At 39.9% G+C, this 23,365-nt stretch overlaps 1 protein-coding gene across 1 annotated transcript in view; it reads left to right on the top strand.

Annotated features, from left to right (window-relative positions):
- The window catches only part of pdhx (pyruvate dehydrogenase complex component X), a 74,764-nt gene extending 51,399 nt beyond the window's left edge, over positions 1–23,365 (top strand). The window contains exons 8-11 of the mRNA XM_006642446.3: positions 3,568–3,626; positions 9,591–9,749; positions 17,581–17,645; positions 21,836–23,365. Coding sequence (XP_006642509.2) covers positions 3,568–3,626; positions 9,591–9,749; positions 17,581–17,645; positions 21,836–22,100 — 548 coding nt within the window. The 3' untranslated portion in view covers positions 22,101–23,365. The remainder of the gene's footprint in view (positions 1–3,567; positions 3,627–9,590; positions 9,750–17,580; positions 17,646–21,835) is intronic.

Here is a 23,365-nt window from a genome sequence, read left to right as displayed (position 1 = left end):
CCTCCCAACTCAAGCGGAGGCATGGCAGGGAGCGTGACCAGGCTGAAGCTGAGTGAGATAGAGCAAGTCTTTGTTGACGCTGACGGTTTCACAACATGTGATAATCTCCTGGTGTCGTCTGTGTGGGAGACGCTAATGCAGCAGGAGGCTGGAAGCTGCTGTCAGTCTGCGGTGAGAGAGTGGACGGCTGTATGCTGTGAGCTAGCAGGCTCGGGATGCAATGGCCACTTATTCAGCAGAACACTCAATGTGTGAGTTGTGTCTACGAGGCTCTGATTGATTCTAAGGGGTAGCGCTGCCCTAAGGAGGGTGTGTGGGTGCTACAGGTTGCCCATTAGGGTGGTGTGGGTTGAAGCCATGCAGTGGCGACGGGACGGTGAGGGTTGTCACCGTTGCGTTTGAGTGTGAAGGCAGCATGGTCCAGGCACAAGGGAGGTGAACCACAGGCTATAAGTGAGACGAGTGAAACCGTGATGTCCAAGATAAAGTATAGTATAAAGGCGGTAGTGCAGGTCTAACCAAATAAGAATGACCATGTGGAGAACATCACACCGCTAAGTCTCAAAAGGGACTATTAAGAGAAAAGATCAAGAGAAGTAGGGTTCACTGAGCCCCGGTTACTTTGAGCAAAGGGTCATTGCCAATGATGTTTTGTAGAACCTGGAACTGACCTCAGAAGAAGTCATAGAAGGAGCGAGAGGTATGAGAGTTGCAAGGGATTATGGTATGAAAGCAAGGGCAGTGTGTCTGGAGTACAGGACTCTGAGCCCGGGGTTCCATAAGTGAAGGGCTCAGAAGTCCTCAGTATTGAAGTTAGCTCATAGAGGAAGAGTGTGAAAATGATATAGTCCGCCTTGTGTCCCAAAGTAACCTCAATGAGGGTACTGCACATGGAAAAGTGTGTGTGTACAAGAGGAAAAGTACTACGAAAAGTTGCCTAACAAGCTGTGACAGGGAGTGCCTTTTTCAACCATGGGAAATGTCTTACAGTGCCTTACAGAGAGACAACATGAGCTGGTAGAATGATGCAGCAAACTCTGCAGTAAGATGCAAATTACCTCCTACTCCTATCAGTGTTCAGTCAGTTGTTTACAAGTAAACTGTGAGTAATCACAGTGGATGCCAGCTATCCAGGATTAAGTCTAGCTTTCAGAGCTGATTTGAAGTGCATGTACTCCAAATGAGCACCTTTTACTGTTTGAACTTCCTGAGACCCCTGTAAATACTTTCTTTGATCTTGTACTTTTTAGTGGCAATTAGTACTTTCATCTCTGTCATTAGATGACTGATGACTGAAACAATGTTAAAAAGAGTTACAAAGTACTTGTATTATACCGAATAATGGATCAACCTAAATAAAACTAAATAAAGTTCTGGGTTAAAGCTACACAGTGTGTCATCAGACAGAAACCAAAATTAAGGGATGTCTTTGGAAAATAAGAGGAACCAGAAATCTAGGAGGCACAGTGTTTGTGTGGGAATAAAATAGTTCAGCATGCCTGATTATGGTCTGATTTACTGTTTTCTTTCAGCTTCTTGAATCAATAGACACCTGGCATGCAAAAGGAGCATGATGTACTTTCTGTCTTTCATAGCATTTCTTGTTTCCTCTTGCTAATGTGTTCATTCTGGTGTAAAGCTAAATATAATAGAAAAATAATCTTTATTCAGCCATTGCAGGATGAGTATGTGTTTTTTCTTGTGTTGGCAAATTGTGCCTTTAGGCATATAACAAGGAACCATGAAGACAAAAACCTGAATCTTCATTCTCCAAGCAGGTTCCGGTTGGTTATTGGAGTGTGAGATTTAATATGTATATGCACTTAATTCTGTGTTCAAGATCTTTACCTCTGTCAGGTTACAGATTAATTTGTCAATAAGGCAACATCTGTGTTTCACACAGTCACCTTGGAACTGGTCTTTGGCGTCTGAAACCAGTTTAAATAGTGAGAACCCTCACCCTTAAATATTAAACCTTTGAAAGTACTAAGAACGTCTTGAGCAGGAGGTGCAATATTCTCTCAGCTGCTGTAATATTTGCCTCTCAGTCCCACCCCAGTCTTCTGACATGATTGCCTTTAGTTAAGGTTGTGATGACAGGTAAGGGTTATGGGATTGAATTGCACATTCCTCTGTGTCCAGTGTTAGAATATAAGCTTTGTTCTGGCCTGGGAAGGTAAAGCCTGTCACAGACTCTGCAGGCCAATCATGCGTTGTCTGCCAAAAGCAATCTGTTTTGTTTGACAGGTGATTCCTAATATTTTGGTAAGTGCTGGTACTCTGTATACAGTAGCTGAAAATGTTCTTTCACAAAAAAAAATACACTAAAGAATGTTTACTAGCAATTTTTGGTGTCACGAATATTTAGCAATGTGATGAGAAAAAAAACAATATGTTCAGAGTGCAGGTCGAGCCCTGTGGAAGAGAAAGTGCTGTTTTGGATCTGGGTCATGTCAATAGCAGGCTGTGTCTCAGCAAGTAGTGATGTCACTACCCACCAGACTAAAAGTGTTGCCACAACAGGGCATGACTTCTCTGCTTTTGCCAGAACAGCACCTCCCGTGACTTGTTTAGTGCCTGAAGGCTTTCAGTAACAAGAGAGATGTTCCACATTTCCACTGCTAACTCTCCGTAAGGCGCTGTACAGCTTTCGGCATGTCAAAAGATGAGAATCTCTGATGGATGGATACATCAGAGGAGCCTTTCTGAAGTTCCTTATCATTCCCATATATAATAGCAGTCATTGCCAGGACCAGGCTTTTGTAATAACCAATTATGTTGGGCTTAAAAAATCCTTTTTAGATTGGTTTGTGTTGGAGAGGAAAGTGAACATAAGATGATTGATAAGAATAAAATCCTCAAGTTTTTTTTTGTGTTCATCTTGAGTGAATCAGGGAGCATTTAAAAACAGCACTTGAATTTCTGCAGGAACCTGCCAGGTACTTCTTGGCCAGAGTGATCAATCCCTTTTTAATGAGAACATTGGAAACTGAATGGGGAAGAGGGGGGTCCCCCAGGTGACGGTCCGAGCGCTGTTGACATTTGCTTCATTCAGACCTCCGAAGTGGTCTGACTGGACCTGCTCATTAATCTGCTGGCTGTCCCACACAGTTTTGCTGGTAAACACAGCATGCACAAAAGCCGGCACTCCGAGGGATTTCGTTAATCCGAAGCCTGCTTTCTTTGAGGCGATTAGGCGCTGGTGCCCTTTAAGAAGGCTCTGCCGAAGCACTCAAGGCTGACCTTTCCACCCCTCACTCGTGCAAGAAAAACAGGAAAGGGGATATGAGGTCTCATTCACACTGGAGGTCGATGGAGGTGTCTTCAAAATATCCCCTTTACCTTTTGCTCAGCAATCCACAGGGAGATGTGAATGGAAAGGAAGAAGGGATTTGAAGTTTGCGGTTAATGTATTGACTGTGGGGAGAAGCAAGACTTGTTTTATTGATTATTTTCCCTTTTATCTGCTATTAATCAATCGAACTTTCTCTGCTTGATCCCATGTCTCCTGAAGAGACCATCTCACTTCTTCCTGTACCTCTAACAGGCCCCTTGCTTGTTTTGCAGATGAAATCAAGGTGTCAGTCAACGACTTCATTATCAAGGCGGCTGCTGTTACCCTGAAAGTAAGTCACAAGAAGTGGGTTTTATTGAATAATCAGACTTCATTTCAGTTCTTTAAGTCCTTTTGTGTTTTTTAAAGTAAGAGTAGCATACATCTTCTCTATCTAAAGACTCATAAAATTATGCCAAATTTTCCTAGTATTGATGAACCTATAGTATAAGCATTATGCTTTTGTCCAAACACAGAGCAAAAACTATATAAACACATTAGGGCATAAACTATCAAGCATTTTTATATATTTTTACAACATACAGTTGTCTGGGTATTTAATTTCTCAGCCATTTCTGTGACCGAGGAGGACAGTGCCGCCATGTTAGTTTTTATCAGCTGTTTGTTGATTATTTGGTAACAGAGTGGCCATCTTACCCAGCTTGTGAGAATCAAATTCTTTGTTTAAGTTTCTTCTTGTCTGTGAAAGAATCAGGAAGTTATTACATCTGTTCTCTTTCTGGTTTACCAGTCAGCGTTTCTCACGGACAGCAGTACCTTCATTTTCATTATAGAAATGAACACCTGGAGCAAATTACTAAAGTTCATACATCTATTTAAATTGGTGTCAATAACTTAATAACAGGGCTGTCTCACAATGGGAGTGAAAATCTACAAGATGAAGTCCCGAAAGACATCGTGAGCCTCAACTGCTCTACAGTCAATAGACCTACCTATGAGGACAATATGTTCCTAATACCTTTCACCCCTGCTCTCAATTACATCTGTCATGTGAGATGGCAAACAGAAACTTAAACCCAGTTAACAAATCTAAGACCGTGAGGTCTTATCTGAGCCTGTGGCCAGCACTGCAGTTTTTTTGTCATTGGTAGTTTTCAAGTATCAAGTATCTTGATCATTATGCAGCTTAGTTCCCTTAACATTCATTTCCTGCAGCATTTTGTTTTTTTAGAGGAGAAAATGTTATTGGTGTTTAACTTGATGCTGGTGTTTAAGTTCATAAATGGGGCTACAGAAGTAAATGTGCACAGTCATCTCTTGCCAACCATGGGATCTGACCTTCATTGCTGTGATGTCATCCATGTAGATCAGGTTACATGGCGTGTGAGACTTTGACGTTCCATTCTTCTGCTCACTCGGATAGCTTTCTATGTAAATTGTAGATTCATTTACGCCAAACAACTGACCCAAGAGCACTATTGCATAGTCTTTCACGCAATTTACTATATCTAAGACTTTACATTTTTCTTCAAAGCTCATCGCAGAACTAGATCATTTAGCAGCACTGGGCTGTTCGCCCTGATTCATGCACTTAGGAGCCACATTAGTAGAAATCGAGGACACGTCTACTGGCAAAGGCTGTGTGGTTGCTCTCTCTTTTCTCTTCTCATGAAAAGAAGTCTCAATCCGGCATATATCACAGCTCACAGATGCTTCTCGACCTCTCAGATATCAAAATTTGGGGGTCTCACAAGTTGAAAATGTATGCAGCAAATTCTGCGCATGTACTATAACCGCAGATACCATAAGCGTAAGGTAAATTTGTGTAAAGTAAGGGACTACTGTAGTTGTCACATACTATATACAGTGTGCACATACATGGAGTGTGCATATTAAATCTTTACATAAATGAGAGTTTTCAGCTGTACTACAGAGCCTTTTTTTAATTTGAGAAAAAATTAAGTGACAGTATGATTTTGAGCTGACATGGAAGTTTAGTAAAAAAGACTTCTAGCCATACTTGTATCATCTCCTGTGTAAGTGTTAGAGTTGGTTGATGTTTGTTCCCTGTTGAAATGTGTCAATGCTGATCTGCTCTGTTGCACCTGAGTGTTTTCAGCTGTCCTCTCTGCTCCTCAGGGACAGATCTGCAAGCTTGCGGGATTCAGAGTTAGCTTCATATCTACAGTCTTCTTTGGAGACAAGGCTGCTACAGAATGTTTAGTCATTGTTAGTTTCTGTACTGCTTTTTGTGCCTTCAAATTTCCACGACGATTTCCCATAGTGGCAGCAGCAGATGTGGCTTAAAAACTTGAAGCACTAATTGCAGAACTCTAAAAAAAAATGTTATTCATTCCCACAACTGTTTGTGATGTACATACAATTTATCTTTACCTAGATAGTGTCCAGATTGCTTTTGACAGGAAAGATTGTAAGTTAATCTCGATTTGTTTCCAAGCTGTTTTCTTTTTATGCTCTTTGTTTTTTGGTCTGTGGCATGTGGGGAATATTGTCTGAACAAAGATAGAGGAAACACCTACAAGTGCATTTTATTATGTGTGTAATGTTTATTATTGTGACGACCATGTCTCTGAACTGGTAAGTCAGCAATTACAGTCTGGCAACGGAAGTCAAAGCCCTTCTTTGTTTTGTGCTTATTAAATTCTTCTACCAGAAGAGGTCGAAGGACATTCCATAAGGGCACTCTTGCACAGATGAGAGCTGTTGTTCTCAGAACAATATGTTAAACAAAGATGCAGTAAGTGGCATGTCTGGTCTTAAAGGATTTTTACCACCTGTCCATGAGGCCCCCCCATGTGTTTTGGGGTAGGTTTCTTCAGCCTAATTCACATTAGATACACAAATGAGCTCTGTGTCAATGAGAGGACATACAATAAAGAAGGCTGACAGTGGTGAATCTCCAAGGAAACAAAAAGTAATGGCTCGGGAATATAATTTTGATACAGTAGACAGAATCATCAGCCATTGTTTAGTTTGAAAAGTCCAACAATATCACATTTTATAATACCCCCTCCACTCTTGTTTGCCTGGTTCTTCTGAATTTTGCTAATACAGGTAGTTCTTGCGATACAAATCATTGTGAGAGCTGGCTCTTTAAAAAGAAACCCTTGCGCATTTCTGAGAATGACCGCCTCTCAGCATATTCTTAAAAAAAAAGGTGGGAATGAGCTTTAATCAAACAGCATTACAGGCCTGTTCCATGCTCTCATTAAAGAGCTTGCTTCATCAACATCCATGCATGTAGATTTCTAGGTAGATGCATCTTGTACAAGTTAGACCGCCAGCTTTTCTGCTTTAAAATGTTCATCTCTGTTATTACTTGTTTCTTCTAATGGGTGATAGAAAATTTAATAGATATACAGGAAAGAATAACTTCTGTGTCTCAGAGTCTTGTCTAACAGGAAACATTTTGATGTACAGCAAAAAAGGTCTGCCTCATTTCTTTCCACTGGGGGCATTTGACATTCATTGAAAATATATCAACTCAAACAAGTGCACTGCTGAACAGGTATTTTTTCCCACAGCGAGACAGTATGGTAATGATCGAGATCAGCTGGGATGGCTTGATCTGAATTTTTGTTTGCTCGTAGTGTCTGATAGGTTTCCTTAGGCTGATGTTTGAAATTTCAGGGAGATTGATCATTTTCTTTTAGTATCACAATGATCTAGGTATTAATAGAGTCACTCCTGAACACAGAGGAACACAAGTGGCAAAAGTACCTCTCATTGTCCCATTGCCAGTATCCATGGTTGGAGAGCATGACAGCCAGTGTGCTGCGACAGTAGAACAGATCGGGCCTGTGTTTAATCTATATTATTTTAACTTCATTAAGCACAATTCCAGCTTGTCTTTTGACTTGTAATTAATGGTAAAGATCTTTAACATTCAATCTACAAGATATGTTTGTGAATTGAAGACGACGGTATTTTATTGTTATTCGTGTTGCTCAACCATTTGCACATAAGCAGTTTATTACCATGACAACACACAGTTAACAGCTTGCTTATCATGTATCTGTGTACTGAAATAAAGAACATTTAAAATACAAGGAAGAGTTATTGACTAAATGGACATTGAATTATCTTACAAAATTCTGTGCTCTTTTTTTGTTTTGTATTTTATCATTTGGTTTCGAAGAAGTGCATTTTCCTTTAAACCCTCGTTAAATATGACAAGGTGCATTCATATTAGTGCTCAACAACCTATATTTTTATAAATAGATTATATGAAAATATAATTCTTCCATTAAATTAATTAATGTATTTCCTGAATATTTATATATAAATCTAATTTTTTAAAGTCACATGGAAAATGTAAATCAATTTAAAAATATATTCATTTAGACATTTCATATAAATTGAATAGTTTACTATAGTCAACTATAACTATAGTCATATAGTTAAAAATAGACTAGTCTATTGTAGACTATAGTCATATAGTTAAAAATCGACCATGAAGACGTGAGAGCTTTCAAACAGAGAGAATCAGTGATGAAATGGAAGAGAGGCTCCGAGCTACAGGGTTCCATATCCCTCTGAATGCAGTGAAGCCTGTAATTAACAAGTGCAAGTTCAATGTCTCATACCACCCAAACACTACCTACAGTACGTAAGGCTGCACCCCCAGGAAATAACATGGCTAGAGATATCATTGCAAAGTCAACTGAAAGATTTGCCAAGTCTGAGATGGGATTCATGGAAGCAGGATGGTGATGTGCTTATCAGCGTTGGGTTCCCTGGATTCAACTCTGGACTCGTGGTGCTATCTGCCTAGAGTTTGTGAGGTGCTTAAGTTTCCTCCTGCAGTCCAAAAACATATTGGTCGGTTAATTGGCTTCTGGGAAAACTGGCCCTGTTGTGTGTGTGTGCCCTGTGATGGACTGGCACCCGATACAGGTTGTATCTCACTTGCTTTGCATTGCTTGCTGGGATAGGCCCCTGTGACCCTGTATTGGATAAAGCAGTCAGAGGATAAATGGATGAGTCACTTTTCATTCATCCAGACCATCCCACTCTCTAAACAAAGCTGACCTGTAGGGGTGAGCAACAAAAATGAAAGCCTTTGCTGAAAAATCGCAAGGGGGATATACTGCATGTAGCAGAAGGGTAAGGTGAAGGTCCAGACTTGAAATGAATAGGAAATGTATGGCAAGGTTTGATGATTGCAATACAACTATCTCCTACGTGCTTGTTAGAACTAGAGCAATTTTGTCGGTACGAATTGGCAGACTTACACCACCCTACTGTACAAAGCAGGTAGAGACCTGTGCAAAAACACTGGCAATAGTAATTGCTATTGTCGTCAGTGGTGCAGCATGTACTGACTTAGAGGGCTAAATACTTATACAAACGGCAAATTTCTGTTTATATAGCTTGTTTCACATTTTGCCCTCTGTTCATCCTCCTTTGCATAAAACAGTGTTCAGTCTGGTCATAACAGTTTAAAGATATGAAATCTTCATTTAAAAAAGTATGCTCTACTTAATCAGAATGTGATATTATTGACAGGAGTAGTATATACTTACACAATGAACTATATATGTCAGTTTAAGACTGAAATATATTTGAAATTGAGTGTTTAACTGTTATAATAATGAAATATGTACGCTTTTAGGATATTCAGTGCCTTGCAAAATTATTCAGACCCTATCACAATTTTCAATTTTTGTTGCTTTAAAATTTTGTCAAGACACCTTTACATAGCTATTCACATTTATTCACACAACCTGCTCTGTACATTCAAAGCAAAAATCAAAAATAAGAAACAAATGGATAATTAATATGAAATAAAAATGGAAACTTTATAATTGCATAAGTGTTCAGCCCCTTTGCTGTGACAAATCTTAATTTAATTCACATATCCCTGGGAAGGGGAATGGTATACAGTACTTCAAAGATCCTTGGTATCTCTTGTAGAGTGGTGAAGTCAGTCATTATGAAAAGGAAGGAAGACACTGCCTATATCAGGCTGTACCTCCAAACTATACAGGCACATCTGGAGGAAACAAAACAGGTCTGGGATGCATGCCGCCATGAGGCCAGTGGCGACTTTAAAAGAGTTATGGAGCTCAGTGGCTGAGATGGGAGAAGATGTCCAAGGGTTACCAATATCCCTGTCATTCTGCTTGTACAGATCTGAAATGAAGTACGATGTCTGACACAAATCCGACATTGTGATCATTCATCATTCCATCAGCACCATCCCCGCTCAATCATGGTGATGACTGCATTATGCTGATTCCACGCCCCCCTCTCATCGCTCACTGTTTTGCAGGAGATGCCAGAAGTGAATGTGACATGGAGTGCAGAAGGGCCAAAGGCTCTGGACACCATCCACATTTCCATAGCCGTGGCAACAGAGCGGGGACTCATCACTCCCATCATCCGGGACGCTGCTGACAAGGGTCTGCAGGAGATTGCAGCCAGTGCGAAGGTGGGTAGATTGTTCACCCACACGGAAAAGGCACATGACGATGTCTGTGGCGGCATATTTTACAGATGAGTGTGTAAGCATATATACTGATGGCCAGAAGAAATTCAACATGTAGGTCTAAAGGGTCGAAAGGATTTGGTGATGTCTGCCTTTACCTCTGGTTATCCTGCACTAATGGCAATTTGGTTTTACGGCACCAAAAGCAGATCTTCTTAAGTTTGTGGTGAATTCTAAGGAGAGAAAATGGTTCCAAAATTGCTTTGCATAAACCACAATTGTCGATGAGTCACTGAAAAGTAAATTTTGGGTTAGACTCCAGAATAGTGAATAGTAGATGTACCTGTAAGATAAATCATTATCATTAGATGATAGCGGTACAGTTCTCCACTCCTGCCTCTCTACAAGCAGGTTCATGTGGTCTGCATGTGAGTGGTGAATACGCAAACAATATTTTAAAGCACTTCTAAAGTTTTATCTTAGGTTAAATATACACATATTACATATTTACATGTAACATACTGGAGTAACATTTCATTATCCGGCATATTTGATTAAACCACACCCTGTTTTTCTAGTATTTGGAGGCTTGATAACAAAATGTTTACTTAGGACTATTTTAAACATAGATATAAAACAAGACCACAGAAAATGCAAACAAAAATCCAGAGTCATGTTGTGAGTATGAAACATGACACACAGTCAAAAGTGTATTTTGAGATCACGCCATTGTAGTTCCAGTATTGTGTGGTCATGCATTGTCTTGCTGGAACATGTACACCTATGGGTGTTGGTTTGCAGCAGTAGTACAGTTGCCCCCACTCTCCAAAGGCATTTGTATTGACTAAGGATGCAGCTCACCAATCCTCTGAATTAGGAATGTTTGGCAGTTAAAGAGAAGGTTAGTGCAGAACAATCATGTCAAAGCAAAAGGTGTCTGTACAAGAGCAGCTGAAACCGAGTTATCTGGTATCCAATTAGTCTAAAAACGTAGGTGTTTCTTGTGTCTTTAAAATTAGATAGATAGATAGAGACTTTATTGATTCCATGAGGGAAATTGCAGAGGGAAATTTGTTGAATGAGCTATGAGATGGATAAACCGTGAAGCAAAATTCAAGAGAATTAAATTGTATAGTTTACACATAGTAAAAAAAGGGGCATTGCATTCCTTACCTTAATTGGAATAAAAAGTTGCATAATTTTGTTTAGTAATTTCTAGTTACACCTTATAGTTTTTATTTGCATCTCAGTAGATATTGTCTCCTGTCTTTATTAACGCCTCTTGTCTTGATATTGTTTCCTTTCCTGATGTAATTTCCTGTCTTTATTAATCCCTCCTGGCTTTATTAAGGCCTCCTCTCTTAATAAAGATCTATAGATCTATAACACTGGAGGAGGCTCCTGCACAGCTGCTCTGTTTTAGCTATGTAGTGCTGCTTCAGTCTTCCTTTGAGCAGAAACTTTGAGAGAGTACCATCAATGATGGAAGGGGACTATTGTATTGTACTGTTCCAAGAACTTTTATTCTTTCTTTGTGAACTTTAAGTTAATATACATGGTTCAAAAAGCAAATATAGTGTAGTAAGGAATTTTGTACTCTTATTCTTAGCCTTTCAGTATAATTTGAATATATTAAGTACAGTATTTACATTAAATCCAGTTTGTTTAAATACCTACATTGGTCTCAGAATAATGTACTGTATTACCTTCTGAACTCTGGAAATATAATTTTGTGGGAGGCAAGGTAGCACATTGCTGCCTCAGAGCGCTGGGGCCCTGGGTTCAATTCCAGACCTGGGTTGAGTTTGTATGTTCCCCATGTGCGCATGGGTTTCCTCCAGATGCTCCAGTTTCGTCCCACAGTCCAAAGACATGCAGTTAGGTTAATAAGGTTCTTGGAAATGTGTTCCTGGTGTGAGTGTGTACATGTTTGTCTGCCCTGCTGTGGGCCGGTGTCCCATCCAGGGTGTATCCTGCCTTGCCCCGTTGCTTTCCGTGTTAGGCTTTGGCTATAACCATGACTCTGTACTGGATGACAGAATTAGAAAATACAGTAGATGGATACAATTTTGTCTTTGATTTTAATGTAGCAGATTAATGTTGCACCCTAATAGAGCAAGAAGGTGGTTACACAGCTTTGTGTATGGGTATCATGACATAGTCAACGTAATCCAACACCTCCAAACAAGGAGGTGGTGTGCTTCAATAATTGTATATATTATACTGCTATGCTACTATAGTTTTCAACAAACAGGCCTCTTGATGCACGGATGAGCATTGGGTTTTAGTGGTGGGCTTGTCACTGTGAAGAAACACCGAGTCAGTAAACAAAAGAAGATGATGCAAGACGCAGGGAAAAGCCTGTAGCTGTTTGTGAAGGTACTCTGCAGTCATTTACCATCAATGACTTCTACATATTTGTTCCACTGCATGAGCTCTGCTGCTCTGCTTTCTGTCACTAAAATCCAGTAATTAGGAGTGTTACTTTCAGCAAAAATGTTTGTTCATTCCCCAAGGTAACTGCAAGCAAATGGAACTAATTGATGCTCATTTACTGCAAGTACATAAATCGTCAGCTGTATTTTAATGAGTTTAGGCATTTTTAATAGGTGAGCTGTTTACCAACATCTGCAGTAATTCTTTTTCTGTGTATTTATTTTTAACAGTTTATTTTGTTTGTTTTATAGTGTATATATGCATAGATATCCTGAAGGGTATATATGCACATTGTATGCTGTGCATACCTGGGAGGTTCTGCTAGGGAAAATCATTCTGTACTCCAAAATACTGCAGTAAATATACTTCTTTCCAGTGCTTTTTTGCTAAACAGCTTACAATGTACATAGCAACACCCAATGTACTGCAGCATCAAAAGTAAAATGAGTTGGCTGTTAAATTTTCCCTGTAGTTTAACTATAATAATTAATCAATAAATTACTTAACTAAACACTGTTAATTAAAATTTAAACTATTGTAAGCAATTCAGTAAACAAAATTATCTATATCTAAAGGCTGCTGTTAGTTCCTAAACTGTTCCTAAACATCTCGTGTTGTCATCATTGTCTTAAAAACAGGTAATAAATTAGATCTGAGTTTAATAAGAATAATTAAGCATAATATAAATTAAGAATAATAAATAAGCTTCAGTAAAAGCCAGACCCAGACGTTCTGCAACACAAACTTAAGCTCATGTATCTTTCTCACCACTGTCCGTGACAGCTGCAACACAGATATTGAGCGAGTTAACAGATGTGTTTCAATGTTCACCTTATTCTGACTGGATTGAAAAGCTTTTAACTGATTTATAATGACCTTAAGAAGTGACTTCCTTTTCCTGCTCCCTGTGTTTTACTCCCATCTCTCTGATGACCATGTCCCCTGCAGCAGAGAGAATTGAGCTGCACATAGAGAGCCGAGCTGCAGACTTGAATAATTTCCATTCACACAGCCTTTGCGCTACAGTGCAGCACTTTTCACTTCGCTTTTAAAAGAAGCATCTTAAGTGGTTGTATTTAATGGACACGCCATCACATTTACTCATATAATACGGCATCTAACAAACAGCAAAATACCCCATACAAAGCACTGCTTACAGTGTAAAATAACAGTGTAAAAATGGTTGCCAAGTGTAGGGTGGGATTAGTCGGACAGTCTCCCTCAGGTCTCGGCTACAGAGCAGCCCTTCTCCACCACACCACACTGCCACTTCTGCGCATAAGCCGTGGAAGCTTTCATTACTTTTTTAAATCATTTGTTGATGGGAGACAGTTTTCTACCTTTCGGGCAGAATTTAGTTTCTTCTCAGCTGTTGTGTTATTGCCTGATTTCTGTTAAAAGAAACTACTTCAAGAAGTTCTATCTGGGAAGGACACTTAAATCCCAGTTTAGAAATTAAATCACTGATGTGTGACTAGATTATGTTTTCCCACAAAAAAAGTCATGGGAATTACCATGGTGGGTTTTTATCTTTCTACCGTGGTCTAAAGGACATGAGTCAGCTTGAATTGCAATCGTGTTTTCTCAAAGTCTTTTTAAAATACCAGGCAAAAAAGCAGGCTTGTGTTTTTAGCGTAAATGTGTCTGATTTGCAATGTACAGGTTTGTGGCAGTATTCAGTTGCATTGCTATGTGCATTGGATTATGCTGGATGTGATCTTGCTTGGTTTCTGAATAAGGCCTTAGTCCAGGTTCTCTCATGTACGGAGGAGAGTGTGAGGCTCTTTACATGCTGTGAGCTGCTCACAGTGCCTGTGGTTCCCTCCGCTCCCTGTCTGGATACACAGTGGGTCTTGGTGCTTTTTTATGTTCCAATTTGTAGTCATTTTGACTCCTGTTGGTCAAAAAGATTTTTCAGTCTTGGGTGGGTGCAAGACATCTTAGTGAATAGGTGGTAGGAGGTGGGTATGTTCCACAGTAAATATAGTACAGTTGTGCCACCGTCATCATTTAAACAACGATCAACAAGGGCAAGGTTCACCGTTCCACCAATTTCCGCTCACACTATAGGAGCATAGCAGAGCTGACAAAGCCAATTCAGCCATCTAGTGTATTTATTTTAAATATATTGATCCGAAGGATCTCATCCAGCCATTTCATGTATTCAATAGACTGGTTCTGACGAGTCTTTTTCTGAAATCACGGCAGTCTGGGCTGCTCACGAAGGGACAAAGTCCCAGAGTAATTCCCTTTCATGCACAACTGCAAAACTCTCTTTTCATGTAATTGTAGGTCAATGCATAAATACTGTGTAGATATGTGTATAATATGTCCACAGTAGTGGATAATAAAGTATCTACGTAATATAACACAGCAGTGCATATACTTTATGAACATGCAGAAATTAGGTGTCTTTTTTATTTTATCAAACTATTAATTTAACAGAGCTGATGAACCTTAAAGAACTTCATTGTAACAATTTAAATTCACATGCAATGGTCTGTGCAGTCCACAGTTAGTTGTGAGAACTTTGTAACAAAGGCGGTGCCCGTCTGTCTGTAGGAGCTGTGGCTGTCTGGATTACCTGGCACTTTCCCATGGGAGGAAAGCCCTGTAATCTAAACACCAGCTCAGGGCCCTGCTGATGAAGCACAGCGAGACTCGGACACAAGGCAATACTTTTAGGTCAGTATATCCGTAGATCCTTCATGGCAAACAGCTGTAAGTGAGCAAAAGGCTAACTTCTTAATAACTAAATTAAAAACTATTTGTGTTTTTATATTCCTTTTTTTTTTGTAGAGTTTCACTCTGTACTGTGGTTATGAAGGCATTCATGAAATGTAAGCTCTGTCTAAAACACTGCGGAGACACACTAGTCTGAAGTCACCTGTAATACCTGAAGCTCATGCAAATGGATTGCATGATCAATAGAATAGATCTGATTTATTTGAAGTGTTTCTCTCGCCTTTGTACAAGAAAGAATCAGAACCTGTTTTTTTTATGTCATTTAGACCATTCAGACTGGCACTGCCTGTGTGCGTTTATTAAAAAAATCCCGGTTAGCAGTGACTGGGGGTCGCGGGCGCAGCAGGCAGCGTGGCTGCAGGCAGGAAACCGTACGATAAGGCGTGCACGACATCCTCAATCTGTCCAGATCCAGGGCATTGTGAGGGACCGGCCCCGCCTGCCTCTTCGCATTACTTTCGTCCGCTGACTGCCTCCTGGCTCTTCCGGTAGGCAGTGTGGTAGCCATCCCCAGCTCACAGAGGCTGAGTTACTGCTGCATGTGCCTCACCACGTCAAGTCATGAGAAAAAAATCATGAATAAACAAGATAATTTAACAGACGTGTATCCAGGCATGTTCTGAGAGTATATAGAGAGAATGATGGCATAAGTAACCACAGCAACACTGAAGTAGTTCGAGTAGAGAGCTGCATCAGCATGCGTAGGCTGCAGAGGAACCTTTACTTGTTCTTTTGCTGCTACGCTGGATCACCAGAGTCACTAAGTATTGCAGAGACGTGTTATTGGTGGTGGAGGAACGTTAGAGCAGTCCCCAACACTAATCTTAAAAACCCTGCAGTCTGGAATCCAGAGTACGAACTACTTGAACTTGAACTTTATTGCCATATGTAACCGGTACTGGTACAATGGAATTCTTACTTACAGAGAGTCTCTCGATTGTAAAACAAGTGTAAAAAACAAGACAAAGTGCAAACAGTGCATCAAGACCATGTACAAACAAACTACTACTTTTCCACACTACCCTCAAACTCTACCATAGATGAATAATGTCAGTGTGTCTTCTGATATACCAATAACTGACCAGAAATCTAAAATACATAAAAAATATCATAGCTAATTACTTAGCAATTATATGTATAAATCTGAAAGACCAAGGAAAGGGGGGGATTTTGTTAACTACACTAAAAATCAGTATCGGTATCAAAATCTCTTGTGACAAGTTCTCACTTGAGATCAGCAGAGATGACTGCTTTCAACATTCATTTCTGTCCTTTCAACCTGCCTTTGAATCTATATTTAGAACTGTTAAATAGTATGACTTGCTAATTTAATTTGAATGTTAACAGTATTTGAAGTTACATAAACTTATGTATTCTCCTATCTAAATGTTTACTCTCATTCTACGATGGATGTAATTTTTTATGTGCTGTATAAAGTAAGAGTTGATCTTTCTGTAAAAAATAACTGATACGCTGAAAAAGCAAGGAAACAACTGGGAGGACAGATTGGCGTTTGTAAGATCTCTATGCACATGACGAACTGCATTTTATCAATGAAATTAAAACGACATGTGGCAGCAAGTGGCTTGTCCCAGGCTCAAACACATGGTCATAGAGCTCCGATTGTGGTTCTGTGAGCACCTTAATCGATTGAGCCACTTGGAAGGCTCTATATTGTGTCACTGTAACACCCCTGACCCACTGTGATGTCAAGGTTTGCATGAAATATTTTTTGTGAAAATTAGAGACCTGAAAAAGTAGCATGTTCTGAGCAGAACCATTGCAATGTGCACATCAGACGTTCCTGCAATAGGACAGAAAACAGAAAGGTGATGATTGCTAGATCATGATACAACATAGTGCTGAGCTGGGCTTTTGTCTACCGTTTTTAATTGATTCACTTATCACTTATTTTGGATTTTCTTCTGTTTTCTGCTGACCTCTACCAGTGGTGATCTATTTTTGTACTGTTTTTTACCTGCTGTTACAATCTTGTCAGTCCCTTGGAAATGGAAATAATCTCAGGGGTAACCTATGAACATTCACATGTACTCTTATTTCTTGCTTTCTTTCTTCAGTGCAGTGAGGCTCACTGAAAGGTTTGGTTGCTTGAGGAAGTGGCTGTGTGCTTATTTAACCTTGAATTCCTTTTGGGGTTTGACCTGGGCTTTGCTCTTAGATGTCTTTCATATTGTGGGTTTGTGGTGCTTTTGCAAAATACCTCTGACTTCAGCTCAAACCAAGTCATCCAGAATAGACTTGTTTGAAATGTATTATTACTTTTTCTGTATCTAAATAGGTACACAGCATGACCTCCTACCATCCATTTCCTCAAGGCTGAGAAAGAACCACAATGCAAAAACACATTGCAATATTTAGCCCAAGTTTTAGTCATTATTCTGAGATGTGTGTGGGATTGTGTATAATAAGTACAACATGTACCTGTCAGTTATGTTTAAAATACAAATTTCTTAAAAATCACACACATGAAAGGGCACTTTGTAAAGAATGTTCACTTAATAATAGTTTAATAATAGGTTGACTTTAATTTTTTGCGAACATTATGTACTGCTGTAGTGAGTGTATTTCTGGTCTGTATCACTGTATTGTCTCTAACACCACAGTCATAAAGGTGTTGTTCGGGTTTCCTCAGGCTCTGGCCCAAAAGGCTCGAGATGGAAAACTGCTTCCAGAAGAATACCAGGGTGGATCATTCAGGTAAGCCTTCTGTTTGTTTCAGCAGATCCCCATTCATACCAGTATCAGAGTTGCATGTGATACAGTCTGTAATGGGGTCACGCAGAGGAGCAAAGCCAAAAATGTAATTATACATCACCTATAATTTATTTCTGTTCAGAATGAAAAGTATATTGTTGTGTTTGTATTAGGCCCACATTTGGGATTTAACACCGTAAAACATTTATCTTCATGGTTGCAGTCCCTGTACAGCACAGGGAGAAAACTAACTTTCACTTTTCCCCAAACACACTCACCTGTCTTAGACATTGACCTTCCCAACGGGCTGTGAGCTCCAAAGTGCCTTTCAGGGGAGTCATCCAGAAAAGCACAGGAGGCCGTTGGCCCACCCAGAGGGGCTCAGTTTCCCTGCAAGTGAAACACGCATACAGTTAGCTGGTGGCATAAATCAGGCTAAGCCAACGACATCTGGGCCAAACACCTCAAGTCTCTTCACTGCAGGAGCAACTGAGGAGCCCCTAGACTTTCTTTTCATGTAGTTGCTGTTACTGTTTTTATGATGAGCTCTCAATCCCAGTGTATGCAGAAAGGTGGTTGTAAATTATCAAGATGCTGTGTGCATTCAAGCCAAAATTGTACTCATTAAAATTAATGACCCAGAGGGACAGAACAAATTTATATTAAAAATTGTTTCCTTAAAGTAAGGCTTCTCTTTTTATGTTTGACGTATCTATTACTGCTGAAAATACTGTGGTTGCTTCTTCATTGAAGCAACAATAGATTACACATGCTTATTATTCCTCACAGCAGCTGTGTTTGCCTCTTTAGCACAAAAGAGAATTGTCCTTCCATTGTACAGTAACCATGGTTGCTTCATTTCAGAATTGTTGAAAAAAGCATACAAAATACAATTAGTGTTTTCCTCAGAAAAATATCACCCATTGTATAGGAGGGGCTTTTCAATCCTAAATTACAGTAAAATTCTGCAGTCTGCATTTTCATCTGTGTAAAAATGACAAAGGGAAAAAAAGTCATTTTCATCAATTCCATGTCATAATATGTTCAGGGACTCAGCAGGTCAACACACACAGTCCATACTGGAGCCTAGAGTCTCATGTCCAGAGCTATTTCCAGTTTCTGTGATGTGAAGTGGATCACAAGCACAAGACTCTCTTCTTTGACAAGATGCCAGTTCATTGTAGGGTAGCTCCCAGAGAAAGCTCCAGTTCTATACAGGTGGGACTGGAGTAATGGAGGTTACGAACTTGCCCAAGGGCAAGGACTATACCAAGGGCACAAACACATGACCTTTGATAGTATATACATTCCTTTTGCCATTGGAATCCTTCTTCCTGAAACATCTGGAGGTATTGAACATACTTTTTTATTTTAAAAGCCCATCTTCTATGTGATGGGAATGGCTCAAAAATGAAGAGTTACACATCAGTGTTCACTTTAGTTATTCTATTCTGTTGCTCAGGTGGTTTAACGCCCTAACCACACCAGTTATAATCTGCTTCACAGGTCCCACCCTAATGTAGCAGATAGCAGATGATGTTTTGTAGGTTAATTATTTCACTGAAGAAGTTTCATGCTAAGACTCTCATTTTCAATCAAATGGAACAACTTGCTTTATAACGCCAGAATTCTCAGGTATGCAGGACTTTAGGAGACATAGAGTTGTTCAATGACATCTGTATGCAATTTAATATTGATTTCTTATGGAAGAATTCTTCAGCGAGTTTGGTGGTAACTTCTTTGAGCTGTTGCCACCAGCCCCTCATTTGTGAAACATACAGCTAAAACGAGGCCCTGTGCACATCGACTGTGCAGCCACACGGAGGACCCTGGAAGAATTCCATGAGTAGTTTTCCATGTGACCCTTTCGCTCTCTTTCCTGTTAGTTTCCAACATCACGACAGCTCGCTAAACTCTTCTGATGAGTGCTTTGTTGTTGCTTGGTGTGTGGACTGGGTAGAGGGGGTCGAGGAAATTAAAGCCACACATTCCAATCCACAGAAAATATCTCCATCAAAGGGATGCCTAAACCTTCCTTGTTAGTTGTTTACCCTTTAATGGAAGCCTTTAATGTAATCACAAAGGGAAACAAGGTGTCAGCCTTGCTATCCGCCTAACAGCTGATATTCATATTTGCATATCTCATTCTGATCGGCATTGAAGGAAGTCCTGCAAGCAGCTACCTGTTCTGCTGGCAGAGGATGATTCCAGAGACTCACTGATTTCTTACTGCGAAAATCACAGGAACTTGGGGTTTGCTTATCTTCTCAGAGCAGGAAACCCAAATAGAGCACATCAGGCCTTGCTGTTAAAAGCACTATACAAAAATGTACAGTGCTGATTACTAAACCACAGGAATATTTCTAAAATTTCTGTATCTATTTTGTTTAATTTTCTAATTCTTTATCTTGCAAATGTATTTCATTGGATTAGTGTCAATGGCATAAAGATAATTTTGTAATCTTTGTCTTTTCCTTCCATCTCTTTTGCTATTCATGATGATTCTCTGCAACAAACTCTTCCAAATGTGGAGACACTGCTGTATTTATATACACTGTATTCACTTGTGATTAAGACACACCATGACTTTAGATGGAAATATTTATAAAATACGTTTTTGGGTGACTATACAGTAATTTATGTAAAATCACTGTCATTTCACTGCAAATGCATGTACACTATGTGATGCCTGGATTGCCAGGGTTGTGTCGGCCAGGTATCTGGGTGCTTATCTTGGTCTTCCTAAACAGGAAAAACAAGCAAAAGGCCTGATCATGCATTACAGAAAGCAAGTGCAGACCTCTCTTCCGATATGAAGATCTTAAATAATACGCTATTAGTTTGACCTCAGGTAGTTTTCAAAGTGAAAAAAAAAACGAATTTAGTGGGTAAGTGCTGTACTGCCGACGTGACTGAAGTCTTTGTTTTGCAGAAAATGATCAGCTATTATTTTGCAGTCTGCTCTTCAGCATTGCAGTGCTGCTCAGGGTGGTTGAAAGAGTGCAGCATTTTAGGGGGGGTTGCTGCTGCTTATGTAAATAGAAGATGTTCTCCTGAAATATGAATCCTGCATAACTCCCACTTTGCCAAGAGATACTGTCAAAAAGGCACGGTCCTTCTGTGTACACAGAATTAAATTGATTTTATTTAACAATAATGAAGATTATTCTTACACAACATATTATATTTCTAGTTCTGAGTTATTTAAAACGCCTTTCCTATCATAGTATGGAAGACTAATAAATATACTATAGCTTGTACTTCTCTTTTGTGCAGAATATATAGACGTTAATAGAAGCTGATAATAATAAAGGCAGCGCATCAGAATTACAAATTGTTTGTGAAGGAACTGACTGCTTTTTACAGACCTTTGCAAAACTTCAGTCCAGCAACAAAAGCAGCTGTTATCACTATTGCTTGAATTTGAGATATAGTGTAATTTTTATTCATTACCAGACACTTTGCTTATTTCCTGGTAGCTCTGATCCTAATCCACAAGCACAGGGGTAAAGTGGGACTACAGTCTGGACAGGGCATCAGCCCTCCGCAGGGCACACACACAGAAATACAAAGGGACAATTCAGACTGGGAGGAAGCCAGAACACTCAGATTAAACTCTGGACTAGACATTTGTAAGAACAGTCATGTGACACTGATTTCCCAAACAATTCACACTTCAGCTTCCATCCTCACAGAAGATAGCAATGCTGAATGTAACTGGTTCTGATCCGTCCTGTCTGTGGACCCTCTAGGGCACTCATTTTAGATTTCAAACCAAAATTCTGCTTCTTGAAAGTACTTAATTATGTTGTTCCATGTGATTTTGTGGTGGTAGATTGCAACAAATGCTTATCTGGGAGACGGATACCACTGAAATTGTTCAGCTCCGGGAAGTCCATATTTTTTCCCATATCTGCCCTTCCCAGTGGCTCACACCCTCAATACGCAGTACAAAGTTATGATCTGAACTGGATTTGCACTGTTTGAACTTTGCTGAAAAGAGAAGGAAGGAAACACAGCGTTTCGGCTGTGGAAACATCGTGTTTCTTTTCTTCTCTTTTCAGCAGGAATAAACCTTTAACTTGTTCCTTTGCAGCCTACACATGCTGACACAGCTGCTTACTTGAACTGTTTGAACTTTAATTTATTGTAACCTGTCTGCTTCCTGCTTCCTTGTTTTCTCCATCATGTAGCATCTCCAACCTTGGTATGTTTGGCATCAGTGGCTTCAGCGCAGTGATTAATCCTCCTCAGGCCTGCATTCTGGCAGTGGGGCGCTCACAGGCCGAGCTCTTCCCCTGCCTGGATCCAGAGGGTGGGGCTACAGTCCAGCAGCGGCAGCTCTTGACCGTCACCCTGTCCAGTGACGGGCGGCTCGTGGATGACCAGCTGGCCTCCCAGTTCCTGGACAAGTTCCGTGCCAACCTGGAGCGGCCGCAGCGCCTGGCACTGGTGTGAATTGGCACTCCGATACCATGCTGCGGGCAAGGGGCACTGACAGTCTTGCAAAACCCAGCGCAACAGGGGTTTGATGGGCAGTTCTGTTGAGTTGGAGAAGTCAAATTTATTTAGTCCCCCCCCCAGTTTGTTTTATGCAGTTCACGATTCTCTGTTTGGATTCCACAGCAGTTCCATAGTAATATTCCCCTTGTGAAAGAGGAGTGACAGAGATAGAGGAGGAATTTACCATCTCTTAATCCTCTCCTAACACATTGAACTTTTATATCTAAGCTGTATGGATCAAGAATAGAGATCTCAGATCCGGGGGGTTTTTACTCATTGGGGGCTGCTGTTATTCATTGAAATTAGGAAAGTCTTCCTTTTCTTTCCCTTAAAAAAATAATAATTAAGCTCCACTGAGCTTCCCCAAGGGGATGTTGCATCTTGACCATTTCTTCAATGGTCTTTAACCCAGGTTCCTGAGAGCCTCAATACTTCTGGCTTTTATAGATGTTTCAGTCTTTAGGTAAAGATCATGTTCTTGACCTGAAGGCAATAATGGGTACAGTTAAGCAACTGGAACTTTAGTTGGAATACAGACCAGATCTGGAAGTCTTTTGCCTTTCCATTCTGGGAACAGGCTTGGTTGGGCATCACACTATACAAAGCTTACAGTCTGTTCAGAAAAATAGCCTTATTTATTATCATATTTATTAATAATCGTGTCTGGCTTATTACAGGTTTTCAGAAGCACCTTTCTTCACCAATGCATATCTTCACTGTAGCTCAGCAGCTGCGCACTTCAGTGTAGAAGCATTTACATAATTATAAAGACTTGAAAATTTCATTTTACACTGGAATGCAGCATTTGGAAATTTTCATATGAGGTATAAAAATAAACATGAAAACAAACATATACTGTATGTAGTAAATTTTAAATAATATAGTAAAATGAGCAGGTGCATACACATACACCTAAGATGACACTTTTGTTCCCCAGCAGCAGAATATTGTTTAAGCCAACTTTTTGTTCATAGTCCCTCAAATAATTAGCTGTAACTCTTTCTGACTGCGTTTTGTAATCCTGTTAGAGAGCCCTAAGGATGTTGCACCTCTGTGTCCTGTACCTGGGGATTCTGTCCATGAAAACCTCACGCAGACAAAATAAGGAACCATTAGAACTTTCATAAATGCAAGATTCCTGTCCGCACATTGGTTTGTAATTTCTTATGTCTGTAATATTTAAAATGAGTAAATGAATATCCATGACGGAACATGGCAAA

This window comes from Lepisosteus oculatus, chromosome 21 (assembly GCF_040954835.1).
Source record: "Lepisosteus oculatus isolate fLepOcu1 chromosome 21, fLepOcu1.hap2, whole genome shotgun sequence".
Taxonomy (NCBI): Eukaryota; Metazoa; Chordata; class Actinopteri; order Semionotiformes; family Lepisosteidae; genus Lepisosteus; species Lepisosteus oculatus.
Note: the sequence above shows the minus strand (reverse complement) of the source record. Positions and strands in the feature narration are given on the sequence as shown.